At 36.4% G+C, this 13,080-nt stretch overlaps 1 protein-coding gene and 1 pseudogene across 1 annotated transcript; both read left to right on the top strand.

Annotated features, from left to right (window-relative positions):
* Window positions 1-642: 642 nt before the first annotated feature.
* On the top strand, window positions 643-4,388 carry LOC122295795 (annotated as a pseudogene).
* Window positions 4,389-7,332: 2,944 nt separating this feature from the next.
* Window positions 7,333-8,855, top strand: LOC122301579 (probable methyltransferase PMT2). The gene is made up of 3 exons (XM_043112992.1): window positions 7,333-7,359; window positions 7,454-7,599; window positions 8,414-8,855. The coding sequence occupies exons 1-3, from the start codon at window positions 7,333-7,335 to the stop codon at window positions 8,853-8,855; spliced, it is 615 nt and encodes a 204-aa protein (XP_042968926.1).
* The last annotated feature ends 4,225 nt before the right edge of the window (window positions 8,856-13,080 follow it).

Raw genomic sequence — 13,080 nt, 5'->3', positions numbered from 1 at the left:
ATCACATAAGTATTTCCTTTGATGCAGCAGTTAGGATTTCATCTTCATGGGCCTCTACGGTAAGTCGTGATTCAGAAGGGAATATAATAGAAATATGGGCAGAGAAAATTGGAACAACAATCCTAGTAGTAGCTGAAGTGCTTGTAGCTAAACTTGCGATTAATAGGACAAAACACATACAGTTCTCAAATGTCACTTTTGAAGGAGATTCTGTCATTGTAATATCAGTCATTCAAGGATCATCCTCAGAATGGTAAATCTCTCCCATCTCGGATAACATAGCCCTTACCTTAGCTTCTCATAAAGGATTGTGCTTTGAAAAAATTAGTCAACCTCAAAATCAATTTGTACATTTTGTGGCGCAATGGACAGCAACCAATGAAGTGATTGGTTGCATTCTCGTAACTATTTTAACTTCTGGTATTGTTCTGATTGATAGTGGCAAAGACCCTCCTCCTGTTGTATCTTGAACTTCTATTTATATATATACAAGCTTAATAGGGGGGAAAACAAAAAAGAAAAACCAACGTAAAAATGTTACTTTTTTAAAACTGAAATCCAAATTTACAAAACTAACCTTTCGCATGATATAGATTTATACGAGAGTTTGTACCTTGGTCATTTATGGAAGGGATCTGTCACTCTGTGTTGTCATCTTTGATGTTCGGTTTTAAGGGTCTTGACCGTCTTGGAAAGAAAAGCGAGGCAGCGACAAGGGTCGTAGGATAAAGCAAAAGAAGATGTCTTTCTCATACATAGATCCTCAAGGAATGCAGGAAGGACGTCCAGCATTGCTTGCTGGAACTCATTCTTTTTGTTTAGTTTCAAGGAACTTGCTGTGTTGCCTTCAGAAATCTTTACAGGGAGGGAGAGGCAGAACATAGTTTAGATGAGAACTTAGATGTGGTCCAATCAATGCTAAAGCTAACAAAAAAAAAAAAAAAAAACAATCCAGTTTCAAAATGGAGGGAGGCATTTTGGTATGATAAGTTAATTTCTTTCCCAATGATTGAGTTGTCTCACCTCGAAAGAAACTTGCCCATAATGTCTACTAAGTGGGAAATAGAGCAACATTGAGAGAGAGGATGAAATCCATGGAAAATGATGATAATTACAATAGCAGTGACGACAACAACACTAAGTGGTTGGGTTTTTCTCTCTCTCCTCAATTGACCATGGAAGTTCCTTCAGGCCCTTCTAACCATCACCGAACACATCCTCCTCCTGATGCTACTACTTCAGTTTCTTCTGCAATCCCACCAAGCTTTTCCCATTCCCAACCTCACCTGAACGATGGTATTTACCATGGCTCTGAAGGAGAAAATGCTGGTTTATATTCCCCCTTGCCTATGATGCCTCTCAAGTATGATAAGTCTCTTTTTATAATGGAAGCTCTCAGCAAGTCACAAGGTTAGTGTATTATTCTTTCTTTTGCCCTGCGGTTTGTACTCGGGAAAAATTTTATTCTTAAAACTTCTGGACTCTTTATGTTTTTTACTTTTGATGTGAAGCAATGGTCACCATGGGGACTCAGCACTATGAAAGCAATGAAAGAGAAGCTATGGTTCTCAGCTTAGACAGCATGTTTTACAATCAGACGCCAGACCACGAGACTAATTACCAACATATCTTGGATTATTTTGAACAGAATTCCAGGATCCAAGAACAGCCACTGCAGATTCATGCCCATCGGTATTCATATTACTCAGATTTTAGAGGCCATGATATGATACTGGGGGACACTAGGGAGTTCCAGTTTTCAGATTGTGATCTCCAGCTACCAACAATGGCGGATGATGGGGTTTCTGGCATGAAGAACTGGGTCTCAAGGAACCATTCAGCTAACCATTTGGTGCAGCAGAAGATGATTAGCGGCATGTGTGACATTGGAACTGAATCTGGAACTATCAGCGCAATTTCATTTGGGGATTTACAGTCTTTAAGCTTGTCAATGAGTCCTGGCTCTCAATCGAGCTGTTTTACCGGTTCACAGCGCATCTCATCCTCTGTGACTGATTCTACAGGCGTGTATACAAAGAAAAGAGGGCGTGATAAGGTGGAAGAAAAGAAAGTTGTTCATAGGAAGTCGTTGGATACATTTGCGCAGAGAACCTCCCAGTATAGAGGTGTTACAAGGTTGGTTCTTTCCTTTTTCATAGTCCCTTTGTTTGCTGTTTTATTCATCTGATATCCTTTGACTTTATTTTTGTTCTCTTCAACTGAAAAATTTCCTTTTTTCTCTGCATATTGCTCATTTCTTTCTTACACAATCTTCTGCAGCATGATTCATTAACTGTCTCATCTCCACATTTCCTCATTCTCTTCATAGTTTTGTTCATCAGGCATAGATGGACTGGTAGATATGAAGCCCATCTGTGGGACAACAGTTGCAAGAAGGAAGGCCAGATCAGGAAAGGAAGGCAAGGTTAGGAAAGAAACACAAACTCTACATAATCCACCCTGTGATATTTAACTTGGGATGATTCTGCTATTTTTGGTCTCCCTATGCTTTTCCTGAACAATTTCACGTCACTGACTTTTCGTGTTGTTTCTGTGATGCCGTTTTCGATGAAACGATGACTCTTAGTTTACTTGGGTAAGCGTTCTCATCTTAAAGGACTAAGTATTGATTAACATATTATCTCATTTATTTTTTCATGAAATCATGCCAAAAAGTCAATTTCAGGGGGTTATCACTTGGAAGAAAAGGCAGCGAGAGCTTACGATCTGGCGTCACTCAAGTATTGGGGACCCTCTACTCACATCAATTTTCCCGTAATGATTCTCTTCTCTTTATGTTCCAATCTGTCAAGGTAGGATAGTTTTTAAATGTTAGTAACTGAAACGCAACCATGATGTTGTTTTGGTAGTTGGAGGATTATCAAAGAGAACTGGATGAAATGAAGAACATGACCAGACAGGAATATGTTGCTCACCTAAGAAGGTACGTCTCTCTCTCTCTCTCTCTACCTACGATACAAGCAATAGCGTGTATCCTAATTCAGTTTGTTACTCAAAATTTTCCTGTGCAGGAAAAGCAGTGGATTCTCTAGGGGGGCTTCAATTTACAGAGGAGTAACAAGGTCCTACTAGCATGCTTTGATTTATTTTAGCTTTGTATTGATATGGTTGGATTGTTTACCTCTGAAATCTCTACTTCCGTTTTCTTACATGGCAGACACCATCAACATGGAAGGTGGCAGGCTCGGATCGGCAGAGTTGCGGGAAACAAGGATCTTTATCTTGGGACGTTTTGTGAGTTTACTTGATGAATATTGTGTTTAAGAAGTAAGATAGTTTTATCTTGGATTACAGCATAAAGATTAAATTCTGAAATTCTGTTCTCTCGTTGAGAGTATAATCGAGAGGTACAAGTGTGTGCTTGTGAATGTCGAAACGCAATCTTTGAGGGATTGTTTCTTTTCAGCCACCATGAGGCTGATGATGAGGCACTTAGATATGTACACACGACTTAAAATCAATGAGACCAAGCTTTTGCTAAGGCTGTTCTTTCACAGAAACAAGAACAAAAAAATGACTTTAACCTTAATGCCATATCCTCCTCGTGTACACAATCGGCTCAGACAGCCCCAAGTAGTTGTCACTAATCCAAATTAGGATTGAAGCTAATTCTAGTTCTCGCTGAAATTTTATAGGCACCCAAGAGGAAGCAGCTGAAGCCTACGACATTGCGGCTATAAAGTTTCGCGGGGTAAATGCTGTAACTAACTTTGACATAACGAGTTACGATGTGGAACGTATCATGGAAAGTAGTACCCTTCTTTCTGTGGAACTAGCGAAGCGAAATAAAACAGGAACCACGATTGAGCCTTTGAACAACCTTCCTACTGACAATAGCAACGGCGAAGCAATTGTCTCTCAGAAGATGATCAATGAGTGTGAATCAGAATGGAAAATGGCTCTCTATCAGTCCTCCGGGGAAATTGATGATCACAAGCCAGCGAAAATTGATAATTGCAGGACCCAATTTTTCTTGGTGGCTTCAGACGATATAATTCAGCAAGAGGCGGAAGATTCGGCCAAGATGGGAACTCATTCATCAAATGCTTCATCTTTTGGTGACTAGCTTAAGCAGGTCAAGAGAAGGCATCCTGGAAAGAGCAGGCTTACCATTAACGCTCTCTGGATTGCCTCCATCTGCATCAAATCTGTTCACTAATAATCCAACTGGTGTGATTAATTCTTGGATCCCATCAACTCAACTGAGGAGGCCTGCACTCTCCATGCCTTATAGTATCCCAGTTTTTGCCGCTTGGACGGATGCATAGATCACTTACGTCTCTTGATAAAACCTAACGAATGTGAGTTATTTGAATTTTGGTTGAGCTATTGGGGGTTAATTGAGATCACGCTTTCATTTCTTTTTTCTTCTCCTCTCCCCAAATTTAAAATACCCGAAGTCATGTTTTTATTCTATCTTTACGAAGATCTTACAAAAAATGGAGGGAATTAAAACTTTTCAAGAGACTATGCATGGTTAAATCCATGCAATGATTATAAAAATATGAGGTGGATGACCTACACCCATAATGAGATTCAGCTTTCTCTACCCTGTTAAGTTCAGAACCCGCTCAGTTTTGCCCTTCAAATGCTGAGATGCAATCTATTCTGTTGCTTTGAACCTCTGAGTACAGTATAATGCATATATGATCTCATTGCTGTCATCACCCCCACCCACTTCTTTACGTTTACAACATCATTATTGTTTCTTACCTTTCTTATCTAAGCTTTCGCAAAAGGTAGCAGATATTCCATTCCCTTGGTTCGACAAAAAATATTAGAGCGTTAGGTACGGAAATGCCTTCGTACAGGACTTTGGGGGTGTTTAATTTATGAAAGCATGTACACTACAAGAAATATAACCTATTCCAACGATTTTTTAATCGCTATCAATAAAATTGTTGGGAAATCCACACTTTTGCAGCGATTTAAAAATCGCCGTAGTTTTTAAAGTAAAATCCAGCGAATCAATTGAGGGGTCATTAATTTGAACTTTTACAGCGATAGTCAATCGCTGCAATACATATACATGTTTTCTTAACGCTCAAAACTACGTTGATTTAGACGGGGTGCCAACTCTCAGTACTTTTAATTTTTCCCCCGCCGCCCCCGACCCACCATTTTTCTCCCCACCAAAAACATTTCCCCCCAACACCCACTTCGACGGACCCTTGATTGCGAGCACCTGCATTTGGCCCCTTCCCAGCATTTCCGCACAGCGTCACCTCCTCTGTCTTCAGCCATACCTCGTTTTCACTGTCCTATTTTCCCACACTCTTCTCCCTTCCGTCGTTGCTTCTCCATTTTCGACAACCTCCAAAATGAAAAAATCAATTTCCCTTTGTTTCGGCTAGTAACGATGTTGTCCCTACGTTTCCTTCCGTTCCAACTGAGGTTCTGTGCCTCCATTTTATTTCCCAAGTTGAACTTTTCCCGCAGTCTAGTATAATCGTCATCTGCTCCTTGGAATATTTCCAAGCCAAACAGGTATCTCTTGTTGCCAATTTATTTGTTTTTCCCCCTTCATGTGTAGGTTGCATTGCAAAAGTTGTATTTTTTTTTTTTTTGTCAATATTTTTGTTTATGCGAAACTGATGTATTAGTTCCTCTGTTTGGTTCAAAATGTTGTGTGTTTGCCTTTTGCGGTTTAAGTGCCGATTTTGGAAACAAGGCTTGGTTTTCTTTGTGTAATACTACTGTTTTTAGTGTTTATATATAGATTTAGATCAAGAGCAAGCTTAAGGTCGAACTGTTTTTTGAACTGTTGCAAAACAACCGTTCAAAATTTGTCCTGAGATTTGAGTTCACAGTTAAAATCCTATAGGAAAATGTACCAAACTACAAGAACAAATATTAATTTGGTAAAGGGGAAAAACCAACTCTTACATATTATGCCAGAATGAATTTCGTATATTAAACGCCTAAAAGGAAAAAATAGGCCAACTTCAGGTAGGGATAGCTCATATAAGTGACAAATTGATAGATTTTAAAAACTGTTTCAGATTTATTAGACTACTAACTTCTTCATATTTTTCTAATTTTATAAGATCATAAAAGTTGATTTCTAGTTATTTTAGTTAGGATCAATATTAAATATATCTTAACTATATTTTTGTTTATAAGTCTTGCATAGTCTCAGTGAAAACCTTAATTAATCATTATTAAAAAATAAAAATATTCTTATATAGGAAGTCCACGGAGGAGAATATGAATAAAAATACTCTCATGAATGACCTTAAGCTTGAAATATACATGAATCTACCCATTTCATTATATTAAAACCATCTCAACTAAAACCTACCTATCCTTCCCCCAAAATAAAATGTTCACAGCTGTTTCTTTCAGCTTGATTCTTATTGGAAATGGGGTCTTAGAATAGTACTGATCATATTTTAAATTTACCAAAGAGATCATATTATATATAACTACTGTAGGACAGCTGGTGAAGAAAAGAGAGGTGATGGTACTCATCATCAACCTGTTAAAAGGTTTGTGTTGATTATGGAGCAAAAGAAAAAGATCAATGCAATATAAGTTGTGCCAAGTAATTAAAGATGGTTCCTTTCTCCATCTCACAGCTGGTGTTTTATTAAAGCTGATCTTCCTAATATTGATAGTGATTGGTATAAGGTGGCCAATGAATTACCTGTGCATCTTCTTTAATTTATGTGCCTCAAGTACTGAATTAATATTTTAGTAATGGTTTGTATTATCTGTCTTGTCTGATCTCATCATAGAAAAAAATAAATAAAAACTGGTTTGTATTATTCCTTGTTTTTAATTAAGAATATCCATCGACCACTTATCCTTTCATTGTGCTTATATCAAAGAAATTAGGTTCCTTACACACCAAGTGATGAATAAGGCAATCAGCATCTATATTGTTTTTTAATTAGCAGGCAAAGAATGACTAATGGATCGTTCTTAATCAGTCAATAAATAACTTTAAAAAATACTAAACACAAGATATAAGTAAAGCAAACAGTCTTAGTTTCTGGGCAACCACATCCCTATGTTACACATCCAATCCATTTTTCCTTTATGAATATCATTTCAATTAAGTACTCATTATGACCTTTTTCAAACCAGATGCATGAAAAAAGATCCAAGGTTGAGAATGAGATGTCTCTCCATTGCTAACTGCACCAATAACAGCTTTCTATTTAGTTATTTGTAATTAATTATCTATGTATTTGTCTCTTTTTCTGCATGAATATTTAAAGTGAAAGAGGTGCATGGTCTTGTCAACAAGACTAAGGAACCGCTGTACTGCTATATATATACATACCTTTCCCCTGCATCCTGTCCTATATGGCACCTTTATATTGTACTGAAATTGTGATGGCAGCACTGTAGTATCATGTGACACTGGATCTGATATATTTCTCTTCACAGATGGAATCTATCTGATGGAAGTTGATCGAGTTCTTAGACTGCCAAACTACTTTGCTGGGAAAAGAAGTATGAGAAGGGTGAAATTGCCATTTGGAGGAAGAGGTTAAATGCTGATTCATGTCGTGGCAGAAAAGATGATTTGCGGACTCCTCTTTGCAAGTCTGTTGAAGCAGATAATGTCTGGTATGCATGTGTTTAGAAAACAAAATGTTGGAGTTCATCCAAGTTTATATTAATCCATTATATATGTTTTGGGAGTAACCCAGGTTTCACCACCACCCAAATTAATGACCTTGGATTTAGGGTACAAGACCTTTTTGGTCTCTATAATTTATAGCTAGTTTCAATCCAGTCAAATTTACAAAATTAAAAAAGTAAATCCTTTAAAATTGTTGCAGTGTCATCCTCTGATCAATAAAACTTACTGCGTTTTATGATTATTGTTGAAGTTGTATGGTAGACTATTGTTGCAGGGAAAAAAAATCAATAAATGGCCATAGCAGTAACTTATAAGAAGTTTTAAATTCTGCCCTCATCTGGTTTTTCCTCTTTAGTTGTTTGTTTCTTCTTCTTTTGTTGTCCTTTTAGAAGATGGACATTTTTTGAAATTTTACATTCCATCTAGTCTTCCGATGTACTATGTTTGGCAAAAAAAAAAGCCATATCAGCAAGTTTAAAAGAGTGAAGTATATCATTGTAATGAGTTTGAAATGTCGAGGATTTGATTTTAATTTTTAAATTTTAGGTACTAAATTGAAACAAACTAGAAATTATAAGGACAAAAGATGTCGAATTAGATAATGTCTAGTATGCATGCTTTTAGAGCATTGCCTTAAAAAAAAATTGATGGTAACTCAGGTTTTACCATCATCCAAACAAATAACATCTGTATTGTTAACCTAGCAATGTACACTGCTATATTTTCTTTTGAGTTATTTAATGTTATTATGTTTTATATTTTGATTCCACCTAAGAAGATGCTATGTATTTCATACAGGTATGAGAAAATGGAGGCATGCATAACTCCATACCCTGTGGTCAGTAGTCCAGATGAAGTTGCTGGAGGGGAATTGAAGGCCTTTCCAAAAAGGCTTTATTCTGTTCCTCCTAGAATTTCTAGTGGATCTGTTCCTGGAGTTTCTGTTGAGACATACCAGGAGGACAACAGTAAATGGAAGAAACATGTGAAAGCTTATAAGAATATTAATAAACTCATTGACTCTGGAAGGTATCGCAACATCATGGACATGAATGCTGGTTTAGGAAGTTTTGCTGCTGCACTTGAATCTCCCAAATTGTGGGTCATGAATGTTGTGCCCACTATATCTGAGAAAAATACATTGGGTGTCATATATGAGCGAGGATGGATTGGCATCTATCATGACTGGTACAACTTTCCCAGCTTTTTGCTTCTGTTTGATCATTTCAGCTTTGAATAATCATTTTTGCCTACTTACTCATTTTGTAATTACTTTTTGCCCTAGTATCTTTGCTTTTGTTTTGCTTGTAAAAAATATAAATTCGCTTTTGTTCTAAATGTATATGGTTTTTGTAGTACTTACTAGAAAATGTTTACTTGCTTATGGTGATCTGTTTAACTACATGTTCAGATTGGCCCATCTTGTGTAGGGTTATAAATCCACTAATATGTGCCTACTACTGTGGAGTTGTCTAGATCTAGGAGAATGATCTATATTCATGCATATAGATTTTGATGAATTTACAAGATATAATAAGTTGATTTAATTATATGATAAGGATGTTGTGTGTTTTAGGCTATAACAGCCATATAGGTTCAACTGTATTATATTTTTTTTTTATTTTTTAAAATACTATTTGCGGCGATTAAATGCAGCCGGAAAAGGCCATTTTTTCGCGGGGAATAGGCTTATAAAACTGCAAAGGATATTTAATGGCGGCGATTCAAAAATCGCTGGGAAATCCTTTGGCAACGATTTTTGAATCGCTGGCAAATGAATTTAATAACCGAAAGACATTTGCCAGCGAATAAAAAATCGCTGGCAAATCCTTTCCCAACAATTTTCTAATCACTGGGAAAAGAATTTAATAACTGAAAGTCATTTGCCAGCGATTCAAAAATCGCTGGGAAAGGATTTGGCAGCGATTTTCTAATCGCTGGCAAATGACTTTCTGTTTTTAAATTCCTTTGCCAGCGATTCAAAAATCGCTGGCAAAGGATTTGGCAGCGATTTTGTAATCGCTGGCAAATGACTTTCTGTTTTTAAATTTCTTTGCCGGCGAGTCAAAACTCGCTGGGAAATTCGTTAGTTTTAGCGGCGATTTTTTAGTTTCCGCCGCAGTATATCGGAAATGGTTGAATAGTACCGGCGAATATGCAGCGATTTTGTAATCGCCGGTATATGTATTTGGCGGGGATTTTTCCACTTTTCCCGGCGATTTTTAATCGCCGGGAAAAGTGCAATCTGTTGTGGGAAAAGTGGAAAAATCCACTTTTCCCGGCGATTTTAGTACCTAAAATTTAGTAATTAAAATCAAATCCTCAACATTTCAAACTCATTACAATGATATACTTCACTCTTTTAAACGTGCTGATATGGCTTTTTTTTTGCCAAACATAGTACATCGGAAGACTAGATGGAATGTAAAATTTCAAAAAATGTCCATCTTCTAAAAGGACAACAAAAGAAGAAGAAACAGACAACTAAAGAGGAAAAACCAGATGAGGGCAGAATTTAAAACTTCTTATAAGTTACTGCTATGGCCATTTATTGATTTTTTTTCCCTGCAACAATAGTCTACCATACAACTTCAACAATAATCATGAAACGCAGTAAGTTTTATTGATCAGAGGATGACACTGCAACAATTTTAAAGGATTTACTTTTTTAATTTTGTAAATTTGACTGGATTGAAACTAGCTATAAATTATAGAGACCAAAAAGGTCTTGTACCCTAAATCCAAGGTCATTAATTTGGGTGGTGGTGAAACCTGGGTTACTCCCAAAACATATATAATGGATTAATATAAACTTGGATGAACTCCAACATTTTGTTTTCTAAACACATGCATACCAGACATTATCTGCTTCAACAGACTTGCAAAGAGGAGTCCGCAAATCATCTTTTCTGCCACGACATGAATCAGCATTTAACCTCTTCCTCCAAATGGCAATTTCACCCTTCTCATACTTCTTTTCCCAGCAAAGTAGTTTGGCAGTCTAAGAACTCGATCAACTTCCATCAGATAGATTCCATCTGTGAAGAGAAATATATCAGATCCAGTGTCACATGATACTACAGTGCTGCCATCACAATTTCAGTACAATATAAAGGTGCCATATAGGACAGGATGCAGGGGAAAGGTATGTATATATATAGCAGTACAGCGGTTCCTTAGTCTTGTTGACAAGACCATGCACCTCTTTCACTTTAAATATTCATGCAGAAAAAGAGACAAATACATAGATAATTAATTACAAATAACTAAATAGAAAGCTGTTATTGGTGCAGTTAGCAATGGAGAGACATCTCATTCTCAACCTTGGATCTTTTTTCATGCATCTGGTTTGAAAAAGGTCATAATGAGTACTTAATTGAAATGATATTCATAAAGGAAAAATGGATTGGATGTGTAACATGGGGATGTGGTTGCCCAGAAACTAAGACTTTTTGCTTTACTTATATCTTGTGTTTAGTATTTTTTAAAGTTATTTATTGACTGATTAAGAACGATCCATTAGTCATTCTTTGCATGCTAATTAAAAAACAATATAGATGCTGATTGCCTTATTCATCACTTGGTGTGTAAGGAACCTAATTTCTTTGATATAAGCACAATGAAAGGATAAGTGGTCGATGGATATTCTTAATTAAAAACAAGGAATAATACAAACCAGTTTTTATTTATTTTTTTCTGTGATGAGATCAGACAAGACAGATAATACAAACCATTACTAAAACATTAATTCAGTACTTGAGGCACATAAATTAAAGAAGATGCACAGGTAATTCATTGGCCACCTTATACCAATCACTATCAATATTAGGAAGATCAGCTTTAATAAAACACCAGCTGTGAGATGGAGAAAGGAACCATCTTTAATTACTTGGCACAACTTATATTGCATTGATCTTTTTCTTTTGCTCCATAATCAACACAAACTTTTTAACAGGTTGATGATGAGTACCATCACCTCTCTTTTCTTCACCAGCTGGCCTACAGTAGTTATATATAATATGATCTCTTTGGTAAATTTAAAATATGATCAGTACTATTCTAAGACCCCATTTCCAATAAGAATCAAGCTGAAAGAAACAGCTGTGAACATTTTATTTTGGGGGAAGGATAGGTAGGTTTTAGTTGAGATGGTTTTAATATAATGAAATGGGTAGATTCATGTATATTTCAAGCTTAAGGTCATTCATGAGAGTATTTTTATTCATATTCTCCTCCGTGGACTTCCTATATAAGAATATTTTTATTTTTTAATAATGATTAATTAAGGTTTTCACTGAGACTATGCAAGACTTATAAACAAAAATATAGTTAAGATATATTTAATATTGATCCTAACTAAAATAACTAGAAATCAACTTTTATGATCTTATAAAATTAGAAAAATATGAAGAAGTTAGTAGTCTAATAAATCTGAAACAGTTTTTAAAATCTATCAATTTGTCACTTATATGAGCTATCCCTACCTGAAGTTGGCCTATTTTTTCCTTTTAGGTGTTTAATATACGAAATTCATTCTGGCATAATATGTAAGAGTTGGTTTTTCCCCTTTACCAAATTAATATTTGTTCTTGTAGTTTGGTATATTTTCCTATAGGATTTTAATTGTGAACTCAAATCTCAGGACAAATTTTGAACGGTTGTTTTGCAACAGTTCAAAAAACAGTTCGACCTTAAGCTTGCTCTTGATCTAAATCTATATATAAACACTAAAAACAGTAGTATTACACAAAGAAAACCAAGCCTTGTTTCCAAAATCGGCACTTAAACCGCAAAAGGCAAACACACAACATTTTGAACCAAACAGAGGAACTAATACATCAGTTTCGCATAAACAAAAATATTGACCAAAAAAAAAAAAATACAACTTTTGCAATGCAACCTACGCATGAAGGGGGAAAAACAAATAAATTGGCAACAAGAGATACCTGTTCGGCTTGGAAATATTCCAAGGAGCAGATGACGATTATACTAGACTGCAGCAAAAGTTCAACTTGGGAAATAAAATGGAGGCACAGAACCTCAGTTGGAGCGGAAGGAAACGTAGGGACAACATAGTTACTAGCCGAAACAAAGGGAAATTGATTTTTTCATTTTGGAGGTAGTCGAAAATGGAGAAGCAACGACGGAAGGGAGAAGAGTGTGGGAAAATAGGACAGTGAAAACGAGGTATGGCTGAAGACAGAGGAGGTGACGCTGTGCGGAAATGCTAGGAAGGGGCCAAATGCTGGTGCTCGCAATCGAGGGTCCGTCGAAGTGGGTGTTGGGGGGAAATGTGTTTGGTGGGGAGAAAAATGGTGGGTCCGGGGCGGCGGGGGAAAAATTAAAAGTACTGAGAGTTGGCGCCCCGTCTAAATCAACGTAGTTTTGAGCGTTAAGAAAATATGTATATGTATTGCAGTGATTGACTATCGCTGTAAAAGTTCAAATTAATGACCCCTCAATTG

The sequence above is a fragment of the Carya illinoinensis genome, chromosome 2 (assembly GCF_018687715.1).
Source record: "Carya illinoinensis cultivar Pawnee chromosome 2, C.illinoinensisPawnee_v1, whole genome shotgun sequence".
In the NCBI taxonomy this organism is placed as follows: domain Eukaryota; kingdom Viridiplantae; phylum Streptophyta; class Magnoliopsida; order Fagales; family Juglandaceae; genus Carya; species Carya illinoinensis.
The sequence above is the reverse complement of the archived record's forward strand: the minus strand, read 5'-3'. Positions and strand labels throughout refer to the sequence as shown.

Coding starts and splice junctions, on each gene's coding strand:
- LOC122301579 (XM_043112992.1), top strand. CDS start 7,333: ATGGCACCTTTATATTGTACTGAAATT. Junction 7,360..7,453: donor CTTTATATTGTACTGAAATT/GTGATGGCAGCA, acceptor TCGAGTTCTTAG/ACTGCCAAACTACTTTGCTG. Junction 7,600..8,413: donor GTTGAAGCAGATAATGTCTG/GTATGCATGTGT, acceptor TATTTCATACAG/GTATGAGAAAATGGAGGCAT.